This window comes from Borostomias antarcticus, assembly GCF_949987555.1.
Source record: "Borostomias antarcticus genome assembly, chromosome: 8".
NCBI lineage: Eukaryota > Metazoa > Chordata > Actinopteri > Stomiiformes > Stomiidae > Borostomias > Borostomias antarcticus.
The window spans coordinates 18652194-18679002 of NC_140241.1; the positions used below are offsets into that span (position 1 = coordinate 18652194).

Consider the following 26809-nt stretch of genomic DNA (forward strand, 5'->3'; position numbering starts at 1 on the left):
TCCATGCTCCATCTGGACTCAGAGCCCTGGTGATGAGGTCTAGGAAGGACACAATACTGTGAAGAGTTTTACTGTTTACGTGATTCACTGTTGTATGTTTTCAGCAATATGATCACATTAATTCACCAATATGATCGCATGAATTCAATATATTTTAACAGTTTTAACTCATGTTATGCTGGTAAGCTAAACTGTAATTTATGCACAATATCATACTGTTAATGCATTTCTGGCTACATTACAGTCCTTCCATGGCTTTCTGTGTTTGTATCAGTGTGTTCTGGTAGTTGAGTGACCTGGATATTTTAGAATAACAGACAAAGACAGAACTGTGTCTCTGGTGGAGCCTCTCTGTCTCCCTTGCTCCTCTCAGTAATGGTGAGTTTGACATCAGTTAATGCATAGGAGGGAGAAACGGCATATCTACAGACAGATCTCAACAGCCACATTGATAATGAAAAGCCTCTCTCTCTCTTCTTGTCACGCCACCCTCCTCCTGTCACTGACCGGGTGGCCCGGAACGACACAGAGGCTGTTCTGTCCTCTAACCCCCCCTCCCCCCCCCCCGGGGCGCGTGTAGATATCAGGACTGACAGAGGATGAGGTAACTCTGGCCACAATTCAACAATGCTGATACTGTATATAACAGCTGAGGTGAGAACTAAGAAGATGTCAGAAGATGTCGGGAGGTAGAGCGGCCGGCTGGGGATCACAAGGTCCCCGGTTCGATCCCAGCTTCCGGCATTGTGCCTAAGTGTCCTTGAGCAAGACACTGAACCCCACAATCGCTCACGTGCGGCACGGTGGTGCAGTACCTAGTACTGTCACCTCACAGCAAGAAGGTCTCTGGGTCTTTCTTTTCTCTCAAAGAACCCAATATGGAAATCATGCAGAAGAAGAGATGCTCTTCAGTCTGGCCCCTGACCAGGACTTGGACTGAGCACTTGGTCCCCGGGCACCATGAACGATGGCTGCCCCTGGAGGAGGACGGCTTGGATGGGAGAAATGCAGGAGACAATTTCCACCGGTGACACACGAAAGCTGTGTGTGTGTGTGTATGTGTGTGTGTCATGTTTCTGCTCACTGTACAGTTTGTCAAATATAAACTTTTATGATTGGAGTCTCAGCGCAGCCATGGTGAGGGGGTGGGGTTAACCCTCATGATGAGGTCCCTGGTCAAACTGGGAGGGTTAAACCACATGATGAGGTCCCTGGTCAAACTGGGAGGGTTAAACCACATGAGGTGCGCTGCCAACCTGGGACCCGGGCAGCAAAGGCTGGCTCTGGGGACATGGAATGTGACCTCGCTGGGGGGGGAGGAGCCAGAGCTTGTGAGGGAGGAGGAGCATGCCAATTACACCTGGTGGGGCTAACCTCCATGCACAACACCTGCGCCGGAACCAAACTCCTGGATAGGGATTGGACCCTATTCTTTTCCGGAGTAGCTCACGGTATGAGGCGTAAGGCAGGTGTGGCTATACTAGCTAGCCCCCAGCTGAACACCTCTGTACTGGAGTTCACCCCAGTGGACGAGAGGGTCGCCTCCCTACGCCTTAGGGCTGTGGGGGGGGGGGGGAACTCTTGACTGTGGTGTGTACATATGCACCAAACAGCAGTTCGGAGTATTCGGCGTTCTAACAGACCCTAAGTGGAGTCCTATATGGGGCTCCTGCAGGGGACTCCACTGTCCTATTGGGGGACTTCAATGCACACGTGAGCAATGATGGAGACACTTGGAAGGGCGTGATTGGGAGGCATGGCCACCACGATCTGAACCCGAGTGGTGCTTTGTTGTTGGACTTCTGTGCTAGTCACGGTTTGTCCATAACAAACACCATGTTCGAACACAAGGGTGCCCACAAGTACACTTGGCATCAGAACACCGTAGGCCGAAGGTCGATGATCGATTTTGTTATCGTATCATCTGATCTGAGGCCATGTGTTTTGGACACTTGGGTGAAGAGAGGGGCAGAGCTGTCCACTGATCACCATCTGGTGGTGAGCTGGGTTCGATGGCGGGGGAAGCCTCTGGACAGACCTGGAAAACCCAAGCGTGTAGTGAGGGTGAACTGGGAACGTCTGGAGGAAGAGCCTGTCCGGAGAGATTTCAACTGCCACCTCCGGCATCCCTGTGGAGGTTGGGGACATCGAACACGAGTGGTCGGTGTTCGAAGCCTCCATTGCTGAAGCTGCTTCTGGGAGCTGTGGCCTGAGGGCCATAGGTACCTCAAGGAGCGGTAACCCTCGGGACACCATGGTGGACACTGGTGGTCAGGGAAGCTGTCCGACTGAAGAAGGAGGCCTTCCGGGACATGTTAGTCTGGGAGACCTCAGAAGCAGTTGCAGGGTATCGACAGGCCCGGAGGGCTGCAGCTTCGGCCGTGACCAAGGCAAAGCAGCGGGTGTGGGAGGAGTTCGGAGAAACCATGGAGAAGGACTTTCGGTTGGCACCAAAGTGTTTCTGGAAGACCATCAGACACCTCAAGAAGGGAAAGGGGGGTGCATCCAAGCTGTGTACAGCAAGGATGGGACACTGCTGACCTCAACTGAGGAGGTTATTGAGCGTTGGAAGGAGCACTTTGAGGAACTCCTGAACCCGACTAACCCACCCTCTACGATCGAGGCAGAGCCGGAAGATGAAGGGGGGTCATCGTCAATTTCCCTGGAGGAGGTCACTGAGGTAGTCAAACAACTCCACAGTGGCAAAGCCCCAGGGACTGATGAGATCAGTCCAGAAATGCTGAAGGCGCTGGGTGTTGAGGGGCTGTCTTGGTTGACACGCCTCTTTAACATTGCGTGGAATTCCGGGACAGTGCCAAAGGAGTGGCAGACTGGGGTAGTGGTCTCAATATTCAAAAAAGGGGCGAGGTGTAGCCGTGGGGAGGTGGGTTTGCAGTTCGGTGAGCTGAGGATCGCGTCACTGTTGTTTGCAGATGATGTGGTCATGATGGCATCATCGGCCTGCGACCTCCAGCACTCTCTGGATCGGTTCGCAACTGAGTGTGAAGCGGCTGGGATGAGAATCAGCACCTCTAAATCTGAGGCCATAGTTCTCAGCAATAAAACCGGTGGTTTGCCCACTCCGAGTAGGAAATGAGTTCTTACCCCAAGTGAAGGAGTTCAAGTATCTGGGGGTCTTGTTCACGAGTGAGGGAACCATGGAGAAGTTTGGCCGGAGAATCGGAGCAGCTGGTACTGTTCTGCAGTTGCTTTACCGCACTGTTGTGATGAAAGAAGAGCTGAGCCAAAAGGCAAAGCTCTCAATCTACCGGTCTATCTTCGTCCCCACCCACACCTATGGTCATGAAGGATGGGTCATGACAAAGAACGAGATCACGGATACAAGCGGCCGAAATGAGTTTTCTCTGGAGGGTGGCTGGGGTCTCCCTGAGAGATCGGGTGAGAAGTTCAGTCATCCGGGAGAGACTCGAGTAGAGCCGCTGCTCCTTTGTGTCGAGCCAGTTGAGGTGGTTCGGGCATCTAGTGAGGATGCCTCCTGGGCGCCTCCCTAGGGAGGTGTTCCAGGCGTGTCCGGCTGGGAGGAGGCCGCGGGGTAGACCCAGGACCAGGTGGCGGGACTACATCTCTGCACTGGCCTGGGAGCGGCTTAAGATTCCCCAGGCAGAGCTGATTGATGCTGCCAGGCAAAGGGATGTCTGGGGCCCCCTGATGGAACTGCTGCCTCCGCGACCCGACCCCGGATAAGCGGATGACAATGGATGGATGAGGTCCCTTGTCAAACAGGGAGGGTTAAACCACATGATGAGATCCCTGGTCAAACTGGGAGGGTTAACCGACATGATGAGGTCCCTGGTCAAACTGGGAGGGTTAAACCACATGATGAGGTCCCTGGTCAAACTGGGAGGGTTAAACCACATGAGGTCCTTGGTCAAACTGAGAGGGTTAAACCACATGATGAGGTCCCTGGTCAAACTGGGAGGGTTAAACCACATGATGAGGTCCCTGGTCAAACTATAGAGCACAGACAGACAGGAGAGCATTGTTTCATTCAGCTTTCCATTCTGTATCTGATGCTCAACATTAATTACAGGCCTTCATCCTCCACTGAGGATCACGCATGTACCTGTTTACTTTAGATCGCATTTAAGATCCACATAAGATTAAGATCCACTTCCACTTAAGATCCACGTTCTATAATTCATGCTAATTTCATACGCTCATATAAGATGTATTGGAAGGACATTAAGAAAGATCTAAACTTGTCACTCCGCTGGAAAAGGAAAAGAAAATGTTTTTTTAAAATGCAGTCTTTTGAAAAAAAAAAAGTATTTATTTTTTCATGATTTTCTTTTTATACATTTGTTGTGTAATAAATAGACATGAGGACCAGGCTGCTGATTCCACCCCGCTCCCCTGCCGATTCTGCACCAAGGTTTCGTTTTCTTACCTCACACTGCAAACAGGTTTTCATAGAATTTACAACAGAAAATAAAAAATAAAGCTTGACACAAGCTGAAAATCCTGCCACCAGCTCAACGCTCGCTCCGGCTGTCACATACATCTGAGCTGTACTTCTGTAGCAAATCCCCCAAAACAAAAATATATATATATTCAGTTAAAGTATTTACACATTTTAAGATTACAAAGGAAATGGGCAGAAAATGAAGAAGTTTCTACAAGAAACAATCTTTCAAAGGGAAGTGGAGCTTTTTTCTGTACAAGATGGACCTTTGCTTTAAATAAACAATTCAACCCTTGTTTATCTTTACAAATTCCTTTTACAGATCCCTGATAATATCTTTTTAAATACTCAGTCTTTTTTGTTTTAAAAAGGAAAGATGTGTTATTATACGTTTTCCCCCAGTGAAAAAAAAGCTTCAGATCTTCTATACAAGTAATCATGTACAATATAAACATCACCGCTGTTAAAGAAAAATCTCAGTATGCTATCAAACTGAACGAGAAGCAGAGAATGACTTGGTCTTAAAGAACCCAACTGGCTACAGAGAGCGGAAGCGCAAGCCTCTAGTGCATTCAGACGGCAACAATATGAAGGAGTTCATACACCCTGACATGGTAGTTCATACACTCTGACATGGTAGTTCATACACCATGACATGGTGGTTCATACACCCAGACATGGTGGTTCATACACCCAGACATGGTAGTTCATACACCCAGACATGGTGGTTCATACACCCAGACATGGTGGTTCATACACCCAGACATGGTGGTTCATACACCCTGACAGAGATTGAGAGGTGAACAGAAGGCGGGGCTTGGGGGTTTGAGTGAGGTGGTGACAGAACGAGGTCCAAGGGGTCGTTTCAGGAACACTTGTGTTACGATGACAGGCAGAATACTGTGTTGTTTGGGCCAAAAATGCTACAGCAGAAAAGCACCATGGGAGGAGGAGCACAGCTGAACCAATCATCCTCATCACAGGCGGAGGAAAACACACTCGGCTCACTCAGTAAAAACACACTCACTCACCAGGAGACACACACAGCGCATTAACATGGCAGCTAGAGGCGGCTTCACACTGGGCCTGCAGACGCATGCATCTGGCACTTCCGTTTGTCATGTTAAGGTCGTGAGAGGCGTCCGATGGACTGAGTTACATTGAGCTGGGATTGGACTGCATTTTCACCATTTATCTTGATTACCTAACAGCACAGCGAACTGATGCTTTTCTTGGGTCTTAACACTGGAGTTCGTGGTTCAAAATTACTTTAGATCATAACAGGTCATCGTATGCTTTTTTTCCTCATTCAGTATTTTCTCTCTCACACACACACACACACACACAGTAGTGTCTTTGAGAAGACAGAGTAGGCTAATGGGTCAATTTTGAGCAAGAATGGAAAATACAGAAAGAGGATAATACCATTTGTAAATCGTTGAATCCATCTAGATTTTGCATAAAGTAACAGGCAGCAGCATGATCCATGTTCTTTTCTGGTAAGAGCAGGTGTAGAACAATAGGAGCCCCAGTGACGACTGCACATTCTAGACTTGGGAACACATGGCAGAAGCACCGTTATATTCCCTCAGACTGGTCTGGATTAGAAGTGAAAGCCGTGGTGTGAGCGGACCAGGGCCCCGACCAGGAGGAGCCCCGACCAGGAGGAGCCCCGACCTCATATTTGTGCTACTGGAGGAGAATAGTGTGACAATGTCCCTCCAAAGAGAGGAATTATTATCCTTGTGCGTATCAACAGTATCAATGAGCAGCTAGAGGGGTGTGTGTGTGTGTGTGTGTGTGTGTGGGGGGGGGGGGGGGGGGCTTACGTACCACATGTGGTCTCCATAAAGCTTATGAGGAAAGCGAGCTTAGATCCCACTACCCAGGACTACAGCTGGAGAGGAACCATGCTGAGCAAAACACACTGGAGGAGGGAAGGTTTAGAGAGCTGGACCAGGAAGTCAGTCGGTACGGAGCTGTGTGAATTCTAGATCACTGGCAGAGTTGTGGAAAACTCATTAATCTGTCTGTTTTAAGAAGCACCTGAAATCGTAAACAATCTTGAGTAAATATGTCCCCCATACAGGTTAGCTGCATGTATCCAGATGACTCTTCAAACCCAGCATCCTCAGCTGCTCCCCAACTTTCTGTCACCGTGTTTTTGGCGTGGGGTCTCTGTGTGCGTGGTCCAGTACAGGGGGAGGGGGGTGTTTGGGGTCCAGGGAACAGGGGGGGTGGGGGGTGTTTGGGGTCCAGTACAGGGGGGGGGGTGTTTGGAGAGTCTGGAAGGCTCTCTCCTCTAGTTCAGGGTGCCCCTACAGTTCTCCGCCCCACACAAACAAGGGATCTTCTCATCCTCGATGGGGAACTTGTAGTCGTAGGTGATCTCCTCATTGACGTTGATGGGCTGTCTGGAGTAGATCACTATCTTCTTCTGTGACTCCACTGTGATCACCTTGGCGTAGCAGTTGGGCTGAGTGAAAGAATGAAGCAAATGACGTGAAGTGTTAGCATGTGAAACACTGTTATATCTTCATCTCTTCTTCATCACCAATCTTTATCACTTGCTCTTATGATCTATAGAGAAACTAGAGCTAGTCAGACTAGACTAGACTAGACGGTCTTCAGGTGGTCTTACATTGCAGCTGTGGTTGATGAAGCGGGCGAAGTTGCCACATTTGGTGGCGTCTATGATGGTGTCGTGGTCGACGCGGAACATGTAGCTGCTCCCGATGCCCTCCTCCTCGTAGCGCTTCTCCCGCATGTCCGCGATGACCTGCAGGAACACGCCGGAACAACCCGTTAAACAGCCTGGGACGGAATATGCATGCCTGTCGTTCTGAATAAGGGCATATATATCGTAATTAACCTTTATCCCTTGCTAAAGGCGTGCCCCAAGGTTCAGTGTTGGGTCCTGTCCTTTTTACCATCATATTAATGACAGTGTCTTCACTCACTGGTTGCCATGTTCATCTATATGCTGATGACACTATTGTCTACTGTATTGCGGACTCTGTTCAGGTGGCCATTGAGAATATGCACCTTTCTTTTAACGTGCTTCAAGAAGCTCTCACTAATCTTAAACTAGTGCTTAATTCCAACAAAACTAAGTATATGCTGTTCTCTAGAGCTAGGTCCATGTTTATGATATGATCCATCTATCAACGGCTAATGGCTTGCGTATTGAGAGTCACTGAATATAAATATCTTGGTCTATGGCTCGATGACAAACTGTCCTTCAAGTATCATGTAGATAACCTGGCAGCGAAGCTGTGGCAGAAGGTAGGATTTTTGTACAGAAACCGTTAAAGCTTTCCTATGCTCTGTAGGAAGAGAGTTGTTCAGGCAGTGTTTTTATCGGTGTTGGACTATGGTGATACAATCTATAGTCATGTCTGCTGCAATCCTGAGGTCCCTAGATTGGGTCTACCACTCCGCCCTTAGATGTGTTACTGGTGATAGATATGATGCACATCACTGTGTCCTTTATGATAAGGCAGGCTGGTCATCTGTGTCCTTTATGATAAGGTAGGCTGCTCATCTCTTTCATTACGACGCAACTACTGTATCACTGGTACCTGTTTATTTTCAAAGCAATTATTGGTAAACTTCCATCATATATTTAATCTCTGTTGGACTGGAGCCTTGGCTCTTACCAGACTAGAGCAAGAGACTGGATTGTTTTTAAGGTTCCACGAGTGCATTCAGAACATGGAAGGTGCTTTTATTCATGAGGCCCCACATACGTGGAATAGCCTACAGCTGACTCTGAAGCTTGAGGTCCTCCCTTCATTTATGGAGTTTAAAGGATTAACATGGTAATTTTCACTTTTTTTGAGTTTGAACGTGCTATTTGCACAATAGGACATTGAAGAAACACAATAAAAACATTAAATATATCCGTTTTGTCGTTTTTGAGAAACTGGAAGCGTAACATTTTCAGTCCAATTTGACTCGGGGTAAAAATACTCCGAATTCGTGACGTTTTTCCCTTTGTTGACGTCACCCTAAAGTTTGAAAATCCCGCCTCCACTCCCCTGCACCGCCTCCAACAGAAACCTGTCTGGCTCCCGCACCTGCTGTCTGCGCCGTTTCACCATCTATCCAACATGGTAAGGCAGCTCTGAACCCTTTCTCATCTTGAGAATAATTGAATAGTTGCAGTCTCTTAATTTTATATAATTTGTACGTTTTATAGGCCTAATTGTATTTGTGGTTGTCATACATATTGGGAAGTTTTTACCATGATCTCCGTGTCTGAGTAGCCAACCTAGCTAATGTTAGATAAACGAACCATAACGTTAGCTGTAATTGGCAACAGTTTTTAAAAAGCTGTCTGATCCAGCTAGTTATTTGTCTTTATCCAGCATGTTGACGTTAGCTAGCCTAATGTTTGGAATGTCAGCTAGCTGTGTTAATTATCCTAGCATGCTAACGTTAGCTCTCAATGCATTTGCTTTTGGTAACGTTAGCCCTCCAGTGCAATGGCAGAAACACAGCGCACCATACTGTACTCTTCCCTGGCATAAAATCTACTTGCACCAGGTGCAAACTGTGCTGTAAGGTTTCCGAAGCGATAGCCTACCATAACTGTTGTGAGCGTGCTTTGTTGTATAGGCCAATACAATAGGCAACGTTACGAAGTCAAAGTTGGATATAAGTCAGTTTGTCTCCACAAGAATCTCCCGATTATCTCTCGCTCAAACTTAATTCGATATAATGTAGACTTACTGATAAATAGCCTATTGTTGTAATTTATGCTGTTTTGCATATGCAAAATAACGATGCTATTACTAATCGCTTTTATAATTTGCCCCCTTTTCTTGTAGCCCGATCACTACATTTCCAATACTGGGACTCGGGAGGTCCAGGTCCCGCGCTTCAGGGCTCTGGAGGTGTGCAGGTCCTGGAGGGCAGGTTGCAGCCAATGTCACCTAATGATATTATAAATGTTACAACACCGCCCTGTTTTATGAGAAAGTAGCCTGTCTTAATTTAATGTCATGTTGTATGCGCAACAATTACCTCGGAAAATAAAGACGTAGTCCTTTTTGTCATTTATTTATTCTCACATTGAGATCTTAACTTGATCAAACACACCTGCTGTGTACTGAATCGTTTGTCCTAAGGTCTTGTATTGCAGCGTTGTGATGGCATATAGAGGCTACTGTGCTAAAATTATGACTACATTTCAGGGTGGGTGGAGGTGAAGATATTAAGTCAAGTTATGTTCCTTTCATAATTTACAACTCCAAATAATTGTAATTCTGCAAAACATTCTGAAAGTTGTGTAAGCCTAATCATCACTGTGGCATCTGCTCCACATAATGTTGATCATCCCAGCACCTCGATCCGACCCAACTTCAGGAAGCATTGCGCATTTTGGGATTAAACAGCTCCAGTAGCGATATTCTATTATAACCAGAGGGCATTACAATAACATTCAAAACGAGATCTATTGACTGCATGACCTGTTAGTCTCCAGATTCACGGAGTCGTAGTGCACGGCCCTCTGTCTCCAAACTCATCGATTATGTTGAATCGCTGCGCTACGCATGCAGTCTGCCACATATTAGTAGGATCAGTAGGCTACATCCCCAGCCCCTTTCTGCAAAATGTATTGTGTTGCCTTTGTATGTGAAATGAGCTATAATGATTTAATTGATCTGACCAATAATCAGTTATTGCAGTGGTATTCCGCTCGATTCCTTACATCACCACAACTGACAGATGTTGAACCCAGAACAGTAACGTTTCAGTGTTCAACTGGCTTTGTTGGACACCTACTAAGATAAATAACGTTAGACTGGTGAACAATGCGGATGTTATGTCGGTTTCACAGCGCAAATGATCTGTCTTCTGGCAAGACCCACAATTGCAATTATTTGACTAAATAGGTACTGTTCGTAGCTGGCTGAAAGCTATAACGTTAGTCTAATAGCCCAAGCCTCCAAGCTTGCGTGGCCGGCTGCAGGGTGCTTTTTCCTCTGTGTCGTGGGGGAGACGTGTCGTCGTTATACTTTTATCATACTTTTCCCAAATAGGCCTAATGCAAATTCGAGGATACGGCCTGTTAGGTAGCGTGTATCTTTATAATGTTTGGGGGTTAATATAATATTAAGGACTTTGTAAATGCCCCTGGTTAGCAGCTAGAAAAATGGCTATTGATCTGGCTGTTGTGCGATCTAGCTCGTGTTGTCTAGCTCGGAGCGGTGGTAGCTATGGTAACGGGGCACACGTCTGTCAATCATAATGATTCCAGTTGGTCATTTGCTCAGAGAAGTTGTAATGAATCACGCCCAGTTTTGAGTGAGTGAACTTTTTGAGTGGCAGATTCAGACCTATAAAAACATATTTTAAAAGAATTTTTATGGATGAATTCTGAAATAGTTAAACACATTTGTTTTGTTGTTGCCTAAAGATATCTGGAAAGTGTTATATTGAATTACCATGTTAATCCTTTAAGTCTCTGGCTCTGGACCTTTGACCTTCTTCTTGTAATTGTTTTGCTTTTACGAGTCAAAATAAAGGTTTGAAAATATACATATGCCCGTGGTTCTGAATGAGTATATATATATATGTCGGTGGTTGTGAATAAGTATATATATATATGCCGGTGGTTGTGAATAGGTGGTACTGGTCCAGACTGGTTCTCCCGTCTCTTACCTGTCTGATGTTCTGGCCCACGTACTCGATCACCATCTCGTCGGCGGCGATGGGCTCCTGGGCGAACAGGCCCCAGTCATGGATATGAGACTTGCAGAAGCGAATCTTCTTCTTGCGGAACTGAGAGAAAGAGAGCGAAGGCCAGGTGAGGTGAAACAGGACAGCATTTAGCACACTTACAACAAGTGCATTCAACATAGTTACTGTAGTGAAGTGGACTACTACTGTAGTGAAGGGTACTACTACTCTAGTGAAGTGTACTACTACTGTAGTGAAGTGTGTTTCTACTGTAGTGAAGTGTACCACTACTGTAGTGAAGTGTACTACTACTGTAGTGAAGTCTACTACTACCATAAGGTAGTGCACTACTACTCGTAAGTGCATCTAAGAACGTAGCGTTACAGTAAAAGTGCAAGAACGTGACGTCCTTCACAGGGCAGAAGACAGACAGACAGACAGACAGGCAGACAGACAGACAGACAGAGACTAGTTTCAGGCAGGTCGTGTTTCTGCGCACCTTGAGTTGGTTGAACTTGAGCAAGTCGCTGTCGCAGCTGAAGGAGGACAGCAGGCGGCGCTGTTCGGACCGGCGCTCCGAGCCCGCTCTGGTGGAGGCGTGGACCTGCGCCGGGATACTCATCCCCTTTAGGACGGGAGGAGGAGGGGAGGGAGGAGCGAGACGAAGGCAAGGGGGAAGATGAGGACAAAAGAAGGATCCAGTAATCTCAGGTCATACAGTCAGAGAGGGTCCCTCTACAGCTAAAACATCCTCTGTCTCACACGTCTGGGGTCTACCTGGGTGTCTACTGGGGGCTCCTCGGACAGCAGACGCGTGCTCTGGAGGTATTTGATCTTGTCCTTCTTGTCGATCTTGTAGTAGCCCTCGCTCCGCGCGCAGCCGGTCATGTGATCCCTCATCCCATCATCCCTCCTCTTCCTCTTCACCCCGGGGATGCTGGTCGGTTCACGGGAGTCAAGGGAAACACTAGCGAGATTTTGGAAAAAGGTTAGAGCCTTCAGTGGTTACACCACCATACTTCACTGCTTTGCCTGGGCTGGCAGACTATACTACTTCATATGGGAAGCAGGAGATGGTGTCACTCAATTCAGTGTAATTGACCTATTGCGACAGCAGAGGGCGCTTGCATCGCCAAGTACTAGATGAGAAAAAGAGCATTGTTGTTCATTACAGTCGTATCACATGCAGTAGTTCGTTACAGTCGTATCACATGCAGTAGTTCATTACAGTCGTATCACATACAGTACAGGTGATCTCAGTAGTAAAGGATATGAGGGTGCTGCACCCAGAGCGTGTCGTTGAGCCAGTCGTTGCCGTTGTCCTGCTGGAGCATCTTGTCATAGGTCACCTGCAGGTGGCGAATGTCCTCCTCATCAATGCCGTCGTTCCAGATGTCGTACAGGATGGTCATCTCCTCAAAGTCCGAGCGCGGGTCAAAGCAGGGCCTGGCCGGCGTGCTCACAGGGGATAGGCTGCCCAGCAGTAGCTCCTCCCACCCTCTGCGCGCCCGCCGGGCAGGCTTGATGGGCGCCTCATCGTCGTAGTGCAGGTACCCGTCGTCAGAGGACAGCACCATCTGAGGCTCCGCCTCTCCTTCCCGGAAGTCCAGCCCCTTGGCGGAGGCGTCCAGCCCGGTGTGTCTGGGGCCGTCGGGCAGCGCTGAGGACGTGGCGTCGGCGGGGAGCTCTCTGAGCGGACCGTCGCGGGGGAGTGAGGGGGGCATGGAGCTCACAGACAGCTCTATGGGCTCGGCGGGGGGCGGAGCCAGAGCCGTCTTCTTGCTCTTCGGCCGGCCAGGCTTCCTCTTGGGCGGCGTGGCGTCGGGGACGTCTGCGGGCGCTAGGGGAGGCGGGGCTTCGACCTCTCCCTGGAGGAGCAGCAGTGACCCGGCGGAGGGAGGCGGGCCGGCCAGCGAGCTGAGGGGAGGCTCCTTGAAGACGGGCCGCTCGTCCAGACCGGCGGAGGAGGCCTTCCTGTGGAGGGGCAGGTCGTCCAGGCCGTCGGAGGAGGCCTTCCTGTGGAGGGGCAGGTCGTCAAGGCCGGCGGAGGAGGCCTTCCTGTGGAGGGGCAGGTCGTCCAGGCCGGCGGAGGAGGCCTTCCTGTGGAGGGGCAGGTCGTCCAGGCCGTCGGAGGAGGCCTTCCTGTGGAGGGGCAGGCCAGCGGCCAGGGCGGCGGGGTCGGGGAAGACGGGGGTGAAGGTGAGGTCTCTGCCGGGGGTCCGGGGGATGCCGGCGTTCAAGACGGGGGACTGGGCGGGGTAGGAGAAGGGACTCCCGGGGATGTGTGGTGAGCAGAGGGCGGCCAGGCTGTTGCCGGTCAGCGAGGCGTCGCTGCCGGGCGTGACGGGCACCGGGTCCGTGCTCTGGGACTTGCCCAGCCTGCGTGCCCGGTCCAGCAGGTCCCGGCCAGGGGTGCGAGGGATGTCGTCGTCAGTGGGCAGCCGGGCGCGGAGCGGTTGGTCGGGCAGGTGCTCCGGGGGCGGCAGGAGGAGGGGGCGGGGCTCCGGGGCCGGGGGGAGGTGCATGGCGGGAACAGGGAGGGATTTGGGGACAGGGGTGTCGGAGGCCCCTCGGCCAGGGGTGCAGGGCAGCTCCTCCTCCGCCGCCCGGCTCTGGGGCTGGGGGCCCCCGTCCCGGTCAGGGGAGCCGGTGGGGGTAGGGGGCCGAACATTCCCATCATCCTCCTGGGGTTCAGACTTGGGAACCGGAATACTGACTTGCAGATCGATCTCTGGCTCCTCAACTGAAAAGCAAACCGATACGGCGCCGTCAATCACTGTGAATCTCGAGTATTAGACCTGTGAATCTCAACAGCGAGTATTAGACCTGTGAGTCTCCACAGCGAGTATTAGACCTGTGAATCTCAACAGCGAGTATTAGACCTGTGAATCTCAATAGCGAGTATTAGACCTGTGAATCTCAACAGCGAGTATCAGAGCTACAAGAGACACCTTTACAGAAGGAGCATTTGCAGAGCGAGCGCCAGCAGGATGAAAGCTCAAACCTGGGACTCCTTTGGGCGATGGTGGTCGCAGGTCCTCCAGGCCGGTCTTTCCCGCAGCCACAGCCTCCTGCCCGTCTCCGGGGGCCTTGGGCTGGCCGCCGGGCTCCATGAGGGGCCCCTGCTCCTCCTCTGAGGGCTGTTCCTCGGGGGCCGGCCCTGTGGGCGTGCTGGGAGCCTTGGACTCCACCTCCTCCTCATCAGAAGAAGACGACGAAGAGGAGGAGGAGGAGGAAGAAGAGGTCCGAGCTCTGTCCTCTCCTTTCCCCTCAGACTCCACCTCTACTTGCACCCCGTCCACCTCCTCCTCCTCCTCCGAGCTGGATTCATAGTCGGAGGAGTCTCCGCTCTCTGCAGACGAGTCAGAGTCGGCCTTGGAGGAGGCAGAGCTGGCTGCATCTATGGAGGAAGAGGAAGAGACACAGTGATTGAACAGTTCACACACGCAGCGCCCAACAGCTGCGGCTTAATAGAAGCAGAACGAACCTTCGTCTGACGAATCTGATGATTCACCGTCGCTGGACGAGTCCGCCTCATCCTCTGCGCTGCTCTCCTGAAAGAGCCCATCCCCCCAGTTACAGATCAGTGAAATCACTGCGCATACAGAGTCATGAATCAGGTTCTACACGCGGCAGACAGGCTCTGCGGAGGCATTTCTGACACTCGGCCTAATAAGGTCTGTGGTTATGTGATGTGACGGGTCACCTTGCTGGATGACAGTCTCTCAGAGGCCTCGGTCTCATCCGGCTCCTCCTCCCGGTCCGGCTCCTCCTCCCGGTCCGACCGCGGCGACTCCTTCCCAGACTCCTCCTCCTCCTCTCCCTCGCTGTCTAGCTCCAGCGGCCGAGCGTGGCGTCGCCGTGACGCCCCGTCAGCGTCCAGTTTGGAGTCATCCGAGGGCAGGTCCGTCTGCCCCTCGTCCTCCAGCTCGTCATCCACCGGCGTGGACGGACGCGCTCGCTTGGGGTCCCCTATGGAGGCGGCCTCGGGAGGGTCCTTCCTCTTCACCTGAGACACACAAACCACCAGCAAATAAGGCTAAACCGCTCATAAAAGCTGCATTTATACAGTACAGTAGGACCCCACTCATCTGAACTTCAGAGATCCGAACCTCCCGGTCTACCGGACAGGCTTGAAAAACGTTATTTATTTTTTTTGCCTGCTATCTGGTTACTAGTGGGATTTTCATTACAGTACTGTATCCTACTGTGAATAAAAACAGAACTGTATGTAGACCTACATGTTGCCTGTAGGCTGTAGCCTACTGTCACGTTTCATTTCTTTGTTACTCTAATGTCGAGCGCAAAACGCAAACGCATTCTGCATTCCTTGGCAGCCAGAAAGCGCGTCAACAACCTGAAGCAGAGGAGCATCGAGTCATTTTTCGTTCCCAGTTAATGGACTTCAGGAACACAGACGTGTTGTGAGCATGTAGATTAGCCTACTAGACCTACTGTATTTGTTAAATAATAGCCTACAGCCTAGGCCACGTTAGCCTACATTGGTTGTTTTAGAGACTTTTTTAGGCTACAATAGCCTAAGACACGACAACTTGTCTGTCATTTCATTTATTTATTTATTGATTATCATTTGCTCTAATTGTTGGGTTGTTTTTAGGCTATACCATTTTGTTCTGCGAATACAGTAGCCTATTGATGCAGCTTACGCCTCATTTGAGAATAAAGTACTGTATTTGATCAAAGCACGCACTCAAGTGGAAATTCAGGTTATTTTAGGCTACTGTAGGTCTATTATAGGCTAGGCTATATGAGTTTAGTTGGCTATTTGATTACAATTTTGATGCAAGTAATTAAGGGTATTTATTGGTCTATTATGAGTCTATATGAAACAAGTATACCACTTATTGAATTTGGTGCATTTTAACATAAGTTTCAGTCATCCGGACATTTCAGAGATACGAACGACCTTCGGTCCCGTTGGGTTCGGATAAGTGGGGTCCTACTGTAAAATGAAAGGTGCCATGTAAAAATCATTAGATTGGTTGATTGGTTGATTGATTGATTGATTGATTGGTTGGTGGATGTGGTCCTTATTCACTTGCACTGCACAATCTAGAACACACGCAGTCGGGGACGTGTGAAGTGTGAAGGCAAGAAGAGGATGTGGATCCAGTCCATCCTGTTTTCTGTACTCCTCTGGTCACCCTGTGGCCAGGTGTGCTAGGAGGTGTGATGGTCCAGTACCTTGAAGGAGGGCAGGCGGATGGCCCCCCGGAGGCTGATGCCCAGGCCCATGCCCTCGTAGCCCAGCCCCTCGCCCTTGTTCCAGTTCTCCAGCAGGCTGGAGCCCAGCGTCTCCTTGGGTTTGGGCTTCTCCTCCTCCTTCCCCTCCCCCGCCTTCACCGGAGTCAAGGACGCCTGGAGCAGCAACAACAACAACATGGTCTCAGGTCTGAGCTCAGCTGGTTCAACCCTGTACAAGGCCCATCATTCAACCACAGCCAGTTCATAGAAGACAAAAGAAGCACTACTAGATTAAAGACACTTATTAAATAACATTAAATCCTACCATACTGTAACCACTATCCATAATATGAAGACAGTCTTAATATCCTCTCAGAGTTTTGTGTGAATTTATCTTTGCTCACTTTCACCTTTCACTATCAATTACTGAGAAACTTTAATGTGAAACATTATATAAATTAAATGTGGCTTCAGAAAAACATTCTATGGTATCCGGGCAACAATGGACACATTCTAGCACTTGAATGCTCTTGGTCCAGGGTTAGGGTTAGGTGAGCTGGTGGGACCAGGTGACCCGGTGGGACCAGGTGACCTGTGGGACCAGGTGACCCATGGGACCAGGTGACCCGTGAGGGGGGCTGGTACCTTGGCTGAGCGCTCCTTCCTGTCCCACCACTCGTCGAACGCCCGGAACGCCACCACTTCCACCATCTTGCGGTTGAGGTCTCTCTTCATGATGGCCTTGAGCTCCTTCATGATGACCAGCAGCACCCCGTCCACCGTGGCCTTGTGGGGGTCCTCCTTCTGGGCCTCGTAGCCCGGGGGAGGGACGGCAGGGTTGAACTTGGGCATGCTGGGGTGTGGCCAGGCTTGCCCGGGCGCCGCTGCGTTTCCTGCTGGGCCGCCGGCCATGGCCAGGGGGGGGTAGGGACTCCCGAACGCCATGGGCCCCACCCCCCCTGCGGCGGCCCCGCCCGCGCCCATGAAGTGGGGGTAGGGGTAGGGCCTCTGGCTCTGGGCCATGCGGCTCAACATCTGGGTCTGCATCTGGAAGGACATGTGAACGCTGCTCCACTGAGGAAGGCAGTTCATCAGCTCCATCTGCATTATGGGCACCATGTTAGGGGGGTAGGGCAGGTGGGGCAACATGGGGGGGGGCACGCCGGGGGGGCCGGCCAGGTGAGGGTGGGGTCCCGGCACGGCCGAGTGGGGGGGCAGGTGGGGCGGGGGGAGAGGGAAGCGGGTCTGTGGGGGGAGGGGGGGGAACCCGGGAGGAGGGATGGAGAGGTTCTGGGGGTGCATGGGGGACACGGCAGAGTTGACCACGATGCCGTTGGCGCAGTCGCCGCTGGCGCTGGGGGAGCCCGGCATCTCGTCCTCAGAGATCTCCATGTCCTCGCCGGACGACTGGTGGCTCTGGGGGACAGAAAACACATCAGAAGGTCTAGGGATGTTTGGGTTAGGTTCTAGTGATGTTAGGGTTAAGTTCTAGGGATGTTAGGGTTAGGTTCTAGGGATGTTAATGTTAATCAATCACTATCAATTAATTGCCGATAAGAATTTACTTGACTAAGATTTGGTTACTCAATTAATTTCTTGTTAATGGAACCGAACGTTTTCAACGGGAGTTGCGTGAAATGTAATCATGATTTAAGGTCCAACTGCACATGAGGGCGCCCCGCCATGTAGTGAAGGCTAATAGGTCTCGGACACGCCATCGGAATGACACAGTCACCCCCGCGTCCTTCATTGAATACAGGCTCTATCTAACCTTGACATTAGTGTCTGAAAATACCCCACTTGCATTTAGCAGCATGTGATTCTATATGAATCCCTGAAACAAGCACAGCCACAGCCTGGAGGAGGAGCCCAGTCCACAGACATCAGCAAATATACCCTCCACTCTTCAGAAGCGCAAAATCAAACACAGCTGTTGATTCAAATGCCAATGAACTGTGGGGATATATTTAAAACGCTACACAACAAAGGCAGCCTGGGCCTGGTGATGTCACACAGGGGAGGGGCTAAACAATGTGGACGCACACAGACGTGAAAAGAGTTCAATGTAGTTATTTTTCACATCTGTAGCTGTTGACAAATTAATCTGTGGGACTCCTGAGCCAGAAGTGACCCGTTGGGCCGGAGGTGTGGAGTGTGTGCTGAGCATGTGGCTTTGTTTACTTTCTGATAACATGAAAGACGAGCCATAAAAAGCGATGTGGCTGATCCTGCCTGTCAGGCTCAACTGAAAGCAGGAAGTGAGGTTCTGAATGCAGCCAACGGTCAGAGCTGCTCTGCTCCCTGTCAGCGCCTCGTGGGGGTTGGATAGAGGAAGTGAAAGTGTTGGGTTCCCTCATGTTTCTCTTCATCAGCAGCAGTGCTGGGCTGAACTAGTGGTGAACTGGCCAGATATGAATATACACTTGAATCCAAGAACATAATGAACAGATTACTGGGGCCATAGGCATGCAGCCTAGCATGAAACGGTAAGAGTTACATATTGGAGCGGTTCCTAGGTTGGTTAGCCTTTTACAAACCCAACCTAATGCCCTCAGCACCATTTATATCATATCAATATGATTACCTACAGATTACCACATTTTAAACAAACAACTCAGCCAATGTTTTCATACATCAGTTTGTATGACACCAAAATGAACCATTTCCTCTACGAGCAAATGGGCTGCAAAATAAGACAGACTAAAAGAAGAGTCTGCTAACCCTCCCCCTCACCCTCTGAGCCCTCATCCTCCCCCTCCCCCTCTGAGCCCTCACCCTAACCCTCCCCCTCTGAGCCCTCATCCTCACCCTCCCCCTCTGAGCCCTCATCCTCACCCTCCCCCTCTGAGCCCTCATCCTCCCCCTCCCCCTCTGAGCCCTCACCCTAACCCTCCCCCTCTGAGCCCTCATCCTCACCCTCCCCCTCTGAGCCCTCATCCTCACCCTCCCCCTCTGAGCCCTCACCCTCACACTCTGAGCCCTCATCCTCACCCTCCCCCTCTGAGCCCTCACCCTTATCCTCCCCCTCTGAGCCCTCACCCTAACCCCCCCCCTCACCCTCTGAGCCCTCACCCTCACACTCCTCACCCTCACACTCCTCACCCTCTGAGCCCTCATCCTAACCCTCATCCTCCCCCTCCCCCCTCCCCCTCACACTCTGAGCCCTCATCCTCACCCTCCCCCTCTGAGCACTCACCCTAACCCTCCCCCTCTGAGCCCTCACCCTAACCCTCCCCCTCTGAGCCCTCATCCTAACCCCCCCCCTCCCCCTCTGAGCCCTCATCCTCACCCTCCCCCTCTGAGCCCTCACCCTTATCCTCCCCCTCTGAGCCCTCACCCTAACCCCCCCCCTCACCCTCTGAGCCCTCACCCTCACACTCCTCACCCTCACACTCCTCACCCTCACCCTCTGAGCCCTCATCCTAACCCTCATCCTCCCCCTCCCCCCTCACCCTAACCCTCCCCCTCACACTCTGAGCCCTCATCCTCACCCTCCCCCTCTGAGCACTCACCCTCACCCTCCCCCTCTGAGCCCTCACCCTAACCCTCCCCCTCTGAGCCCTCATCCTAACCCCCCCCTCCCCCTCTGAGCCCTCACCCTAACCCTCCCCCTCACACTCTGAGCCCTCATCCTCATCCTCTGAGCCCTCACCCTAACCCTCACACTCCTCACCCTCCTCCTCTGAGCCCTCATCCTAACCCTCACACTCCTCATCCTCACCCTCATCCTCTGAGCCCTCATCCTAACCCTCATCCTCTGAGCCCTCATCCTCACCCTAACCCTCACACTCCTCACCCTCATCCTCACACTCCTCACCCTCATCCTCTGAGCCTTCATCCTAACCCTCATCCTCTGAGCCCTCATCCTCATCCTCACCCTCACCTGCTGAGCCCTCATCCTCCCCCTCCCCCACTGAGGCCTAGGCTGCTCCCTGTGGCTTCTCTGTAACTGACCCATGGGTCAGACTGCAGGAAAAACATCACACAGGAGACCAGAAGCCCTGACCAGCCTTTCTCCTCACAGCTGGGGGGTCTGAGGTCCTGGGGTCATTCAGTGGGGAGTGACATTCAGGACTTTTTGAATGAAAATGTATGGACTGGACATGAACTGTCTTTATATTTCAAATGTCTAATGATGCGTACAGTAGAAGCTCCTGATTGGACGGTCGGCTGTTGCTTTTGGGGTCTTACCGTGTCCATTTTGTCCGTGGGTGTGTGGTTTCCAAGGCGACCATCTTTGAGGTCATTGGAAATGGTCTTCCCCTGGACAGGAGAAGCTGCCCTCTTGAGCAGCGAGGCCGTCCCAGGGATGAGCTCCTCGTCGTCGGAGTCGGGCAGCGGCGTGGGGCTGATGTCCTCCAGGCCGGTGCTGGAGGGCCGCGAAGCGTGCGGGGCCCCCTGGGAGCCGGTCGTGTACGGGGGTATGGGGGACAGCTGGGAGGAGGAGGAGGAGATGGGACTCCCCTCCATCCGCACCTCCGTGTCGGAGTCGCGCTCGGCCAGGAAGGGCAGCTTGCGTTTCAGGAGCATCTCGATGCGCGAGTCCAGACTGATCTGCTCCAGGGTGGGGGGGCCCGGGGAGGGGCAGTGCTCTGGGGTCCGGGGGGGCGGGGTGCTGGGGAGGGCGGCGGGCTGAGGGGGGGGCTCTGGGATCGGGGGGGTCTCTGGTTTGTTCTTGACTGGTATGAAGTCAGTGGGGGCTTCTGGGGGTGGCTGGGGGGGTCTGTGGTACTCCGCCTCCCGCCGGACAGGCTGGGGGAATGGGGGCTCTGTGGGGGGGAACGCTGGGGGAAGGGGGGCCTGGTACGGGGAGAACGCCGTCTTAAAGCTAGCGGCGACGGGGGGAGGGGGCGTGTGAGCGAAGGAGGCAGGCGGCGGGGGTTCGGGCGGCGGGTTCTGCTTAAAGGGGGCGGGTTCGGAGGGGGTGTTCCCCCGGTAGGAGGCGCCGGCGGTGGAGCTGGTGTGGACGTAGCGGCGCTCCGGTCGGCGGTTGTAGGCGTCCTGGAACTTGCTCTCGTGTCGGCGAGACTTGTAGCCGCCGGAGCCCTCGGCCCGGCTGGACTGGTAGGCCGGGGTGGACTGTCTGCTGGAGTAGTTGGAGTCCTGAGAGTAGGGGGTCCCCGTGGGCCGGGGGGTGTGAGGGGTGCCCTGGGACTGGGGCGTGTCCTGCCTCAGGCTGGAGTAGGCCGTGTCCAGGGAGAGGGGGGTGCTGCTGCTGTTGGGGGTCACAGGGCCTCCCAGCGCAGACGAGGAGGCTTCAGAGTGCCTGCCCTGGAGAGGGACACAACACTCTGGTCAGAGGGACACACACACTCTGACGGCACCGCAGCAAAACAAGACATAAATTCAAATGACCCAACCTGACCATGTTCCAGATATAGTGTTATGATGAATAACTTGCCAGCCCTCACTATATTTACACAACCTAGTCCGATCGTCTGATGGTGGTGAGTTTAGCGCTGCTGTGCTCCAGCCTGGGGAGCGGGGGCCTCCTGTTAAAGGCCTCTGGTCTCAAAGTGCAGCAGGTCTCCATGGCTGTTCCCCCTTTCTGTGCAGGCAGAGCGCCTGGACAACATTCCTTCCTGGGCCCCATTTTACCACCTGCTGCACTGATAAAGTGGATTAGAGATAAGGGTGTCAGCTCAGATCGCTGAGGGCTTCACTGGGACTCAGCGGAGTCCAGGCCAGTAACAATGACAAAGGCCTGGGCTAAATCATGGGCTAAAGGCCTGGGCTAAATCATGGGATAAAGGCCTGGGCTAAATCATGGGCTAAAGGCCTGGGCTAAATCATGGGCTAAAGGCCTGGGCTAAATCATGGCATAAAGGCCTGGGCTAAATCATGGGCTAAACTCCTGGGCTAAAGGCCTGGGCTAAATCATGGGCTTAAGGCCTGGGCTAAATCATGGGCTAAAGGCCTGGGCTAAATCATGGGCTAAATCATGGGCTAAAGGCCTGGGCTAAATCACCAAGTAAACCTTCAAACTGGCTCAGACTAAATCATGTAGCTTCAATCTCAAATGCATTACTGGTGACAGGTTACCCAGGTCCAGTATAGTAAACACAAGGTGACGGGTTACCGAGGTCCAGTATAGTAAACACATGGTGATGGTTACCCAGGTCCAGTATAGTAAACACATGGTGACGGGTTACCGAGGTCCAGTATAGTAAACACATGGTGATGGTTACCCAGGTCCAGTATAGTAAACACATGGTGACAGGTTACCCAGGTCCAGTATAGTAAACACATGGTGATGGGTTACCCAGGTCCAGTATAGTAAACACAAGGTGACGGGTTACCCAGGTCCAGTATAGTAAACACATGGTGATGGTTACCCAGGTCCAGTATAGTAAACACATGGTGACAGGTTACCCAGGTCCAGTATAGTAAACACATGGTGAAGGTTACCCAGGTCCAGTATAGTAAACACATGGTGATGGTTACCCAGGTCCAGTATAGTAAACACATGGTGATGGTTACCCAGGTCCAGTATAGTAAACACATGGTGATGGTTACCCAGGTCCAGTATAGTAAACACATGGTGACAGGTTAACCAGGTCCAGTATAGTAAACACATGGTGATGGGTTACCCAGGTCCAGTATAGTACACACATGGTGATGGGTTACCCAGGTCCAGTATAGTAAACACGTGGGCCTTAATAAAACACAGTCAAAAGCACATGGAAAGCAAAGGCCCATTCTCCTGACCATATCCTGCTCATTCTTGGTCATGATAGTTCTGAAAGGTCATGATAGTTCTGAAAGGTCATGCTAGTTCTGAAAGGTCATGATAGTTCTGAAAGGTCATGATAGTTCTGTAAGGTCATGATAGTTCTGAAAGGTCATGATAGTTCTGAAAGGTCATGATAGTTCTGAAACGTCATGATAGTTCTGTAAGGTCATGATAGTCCTGAAAGGTCATGATAGTTCTGAAAGGTCATGATAGGGTTAGGGCTCTTACCAACAGGGCCTCAGCCAGACTCTGAGGAGAGACTCTGGCCTCCTCTCCACTCACAGGAAGAGTCCGGGGGGTGTAGCTGCCATCCATAAGGAGCTGGAAGTACTCAAGGCGTTTCTCACCTGAAATAATAATAATAATAATAAATTGCATTCATATAGTGCCTTTCTAAAATCCAAGGAAGCTTTACAGTGAGAGGCAAGTCAAACAGATAACAGAGACACACCAGAACAAAAAAGAGCACAAAAATGAGAGTGGTTTATAAAAAGTTGTGTACATCAGCTTTACGCCGATGCTCAATTATTCATTAGAATATACAGTAATTTATTTTTTTTAAGTACAAAAAATAAATAAAAGCATAATAAAAGTCCCTACGACACACACTGACTATGCCATTGACTGAGAATAAAGCTTATATCTTTAACACTAGTCAAATTAATGTCTGGGACAAAAATGCATTAGGCCTACTACTATCATAAACATGCCACACGGATGAATGAAAATAACCACTGTCTCTTTAAGAGAGCAGCGAGACAGTTGCTGGATGAAAGAAAACAATGTGTAATTTCAAACTGTGTTTCATATGGAAATAGAATAGTCCTTATTTGCCCAGGTCAAATGACCAATATTATTTAGCATTAGGCCTATGTATAACCCAGTTTCATATCAAAGCAAGAAGGAGTTATTTCTATTAGCCTACATCCTAGTCTACTGTCAATGATCTAGTCTACAGTCAAATGTAGCTATGTACATGTGATAAACAATGAAGCAAATTATTCTTACAAGCAGCGCTGTGGAATAGGCTATTAGGGAAAACTTTTCAACAAGATTTTTCTTGTCTTTTAAACGTTTGGAATAGCTTAGGCCTATTGCTGCGAGGGGTTTAATATTTCAACAGCAATATTAATGGGCGACTGAAAAAGAAATCTTAAAAATAAAAAAAGGAATGAGTTAGCTGTTGGTGCTGTTGGTTCTATTTTTTGCGGGTTAAAATAAAAAATGTGCATCAAGGTAAAATGTTAGGTTATCGTTTGAGGCTCATGGGAGTCCTAAGCGCTCAATGAAATGCAATTATGTTACCAGGCAACCAATGTAAATGTGTACACGTGACTACAACTGTCCACCTAAATTTCTACATAAAGTGACATAATAATAAGGGTAGACCTATAGGACATATATGGACATGCGATAAGTTTTTTGTTCTACACTAGAGGAATTCATAGATTGCTTACCTTTAGGGTCAAGCTCAACGTGGATCTTGTTGCCCATGACAGTCGTGTTGTGAAGCCTCTGGACAGCATCCTTAGCCGATTTGACAGTTCCAAAAACAACCTTGGCAATTCCCAAGTGCTTTTTGTTCTTCGGATTGTACAGAATTTCAACCTCTTCTAAATCTCCAAATTTCTTGCACATATCGGTCAAAAAGGCCTCTCTGATGTTATCATTCAGCTTCGCAAATGTAACCTCCTTGGGAGGCACACGGCCGATGTAACATTCATCAATCTGAAAGAAAGGGATGTCAGCATCATTACTGGCAGGCTAAACATCATGTGTCCTGCATTTGTAGACCGTTTAGCCTATTTGCACCATATTGCGTGATGCCACACGCACTCTAATTTGGAAAACCGGGCAGCCTAATAACAAAGACTAGAAAAATGAATACATTATTAATAAAGCTTGCGAACGGCTAAAAACAATCGTGCATCGTCTTGTGCGCTTCTCTCAGGCTGCTAGCCTACTCCTAAAAACTTAAACGGCACGAGACTTTGGAACAAGATGAGCGAGGGGGTGTGTCTGGCTACCCTGCACCTGAGTTTTAAAACCAACAAAACTAAAATAGCATAAAAGTCCGGATCACCGAGCGGTTTAATACGGTACCTTGAACTTCGGTACCGGGAGATCAGTCTCTCTGTACTTAGTCCAGAGACGGCCGATTCTAGGGTCCCGAACACTATCCACTGGAGGCATGCCAGGGTCCTGTGGGGAGAACAGCGCGTTAGCTACCATTCTAGAGTTTGGAACACACGGGAAGAACATCGTATAGATTATGGATTAAATTAAATGTGCAGCCCATTCAAATGACAATATCCTGGACTATAGGCTATTACTTTTCAGAAGTGTCATGTCGTTCGACTGCAAGTGACTGGCAAGGAAGGGATAGTGATAACTGTGATGGTCAGGTGCAAAGACTAGAGTACCAGTCCACCAAGAATCAACAATGGATCAATCTTGGGGGGCCACTGTTCCAATGTAACGCTGCTTACTCGTCATATGAAAGGCGGATGTGAGTGATCCACTTACGGGCGTACTAAAAGTCTGTCCATCGTAGCGATACACTTTTAGCGGTCCCTTCTTCAACGCTGGATCAATAATCAACTTGTAACTTCTCCAATGGTGACTTCGCTTCTCCCCCGAACTGCAAACGGGATGTCTGTTTTCCATGCCGTTCGCCAAACCTGAAAAGACACATTAACATGAGGGCAACACGGTCTCGCGTACGATCACTTGTCACATTGTAGCACATTCTCAAGCATCGCATTCTATCTGCAATTTGCACATAGACTAGGCTACTGTGCGGAAGAAAACGGGAGAGAATAATATCCCAGTTACCGAAACAGACATTACAGAAGAAGAAAAAAAGAGCAAGCTTACTTGAACTCTGCTTTCTGCCATGGTCTTCGTTTAGTCTGTTTCTTTCTCCTGGCTTGGACATGATTTGTCCGATCGACTATTTTTAATTAATCAAACGGCGAGATCGTTCACCTTTCGCTGATTACATTACATGATTTAAAGGATACTGCCTCCTTTTTGCGAGCCAACACATATTGTGTGCCTCTAGTCTGGGGTTTCTGTCTCTCCCACAATACACCACTTTTGAGCTTGGCAACCCCTCATACCACTCGCACTTTCGATACCAAGTTCTTTTAATATGTCTACCTTCTTTCATATTGTCGGACTATAATAAACTCCATGGACTGGGATTTTATACAATTTCGAATTTAATAGATGTCCATGTCTTAAAATGTCGGTTTACTGGTTCAGTAGCCTGAACATTGACTTTGTGGTAAATGTTGAATCTGCTCCTTGCATTTACGTAAACGGCAAACACAAGATGGATACAGGAGGCTATTTTTCGAGGGTATGCACTGATCTGGGGTCGGTTACGTTTCCACAACGAAGAGTTAAGGTCGGCACTATAATATTAAGGTCTGACCCTAGAACTGTTTTCAGGGGATCTCTTCCCATTCATGGCTCATGAATATCTCGGATACATATCGTCCTTTCTTGCTTACTTCACCACCACTATAAGTATACGATAAAGCAACTTAACCCATTAGCCTACTATTTTTTAATCTAGAGCCACAATGTAGACGTGCATCTCTTAGTTTAAGATACGCATAGAATACAATAGCCTATTGTTAAAATTGCCTATGATATCCAAAAACAATTATTATCATTACATTAGAAATTAAATTCAAAATGTGTATGAATTATCAGTTAGTCTTATTGTGTGTTGTGAGATTGTGAGTGCCATT

At 50.0% G+C, this 26809-nt stretch overlaps 1 protein-coding gene across 1 annotated transcript; it reads right to left on the reverse strand.

Annotated features, from left to right (window-relative positions):
• Window positions 1-4389: 4389 nt before the first annotated feature.
• Window positions 4390-26097, reverse strand: setd1ba (SET domain containing 1B, histone lysine methyltransferase a). Its single transcript, XM_084442611.1, has 17 exons — window positions 25926-26097; window positions 25575-25729; window positions 25152-25250; window positions 24506-24776; window positions 23277-23395; window positions 20507-21586; window positions 16961-17731; window positions 16316-16489; window positions 14817-15119; window positions 14598-14664; window positions 14115-14510; window positions 12377-13853; window positions 11888-12047; window positions 11610-11735; window positions 11093-11212; window positions 7065-7202; window positions 4390-6899 (listed from the first exon to the last, which is right to left on the reverse strand). The coding sequence occupies exons 1-17, from the start codon at window positions 25984-25986 to the stop codon at window positions 6726-6728; spliced, it is 5691 nt and encodes a 1896-aa protein (XP_084298737.1). The 5' UTR covers window positions 25987-26097; the 3' UTR covers window positions 4390-6725.
• Window positions 26098-26809: the final 712 nt, after the last annotated feature.

What these genes read in the sequence shown, in the direction of transcription:
- setd1ba (XM_084442611.1), bottom strand. Translation starts at nt 25,986, where the DNA reads ATGTCCAAGCCAGGAGAAAGAAACAGACTAAACGAAGACCATGGCAGA. An exon ending in CGTTGAGCTTGACCCTAAAG is followed by an intron (nt 23,396 to 24,505) that starts GTAAGCAATCTA and finishes TTATTATTTCAG; the next exon opens with GTGAGAAACGCCTTGAGTAC. An exon ending in TGGGCCAGAACATCAGACAG is followed by an intron (nt 7,203 to 11,092) that starts GTAAGAGACGGG and finishes GTGTTCCTGCAG; the next exon opens with GTCATCGCGGACATGCGGGA.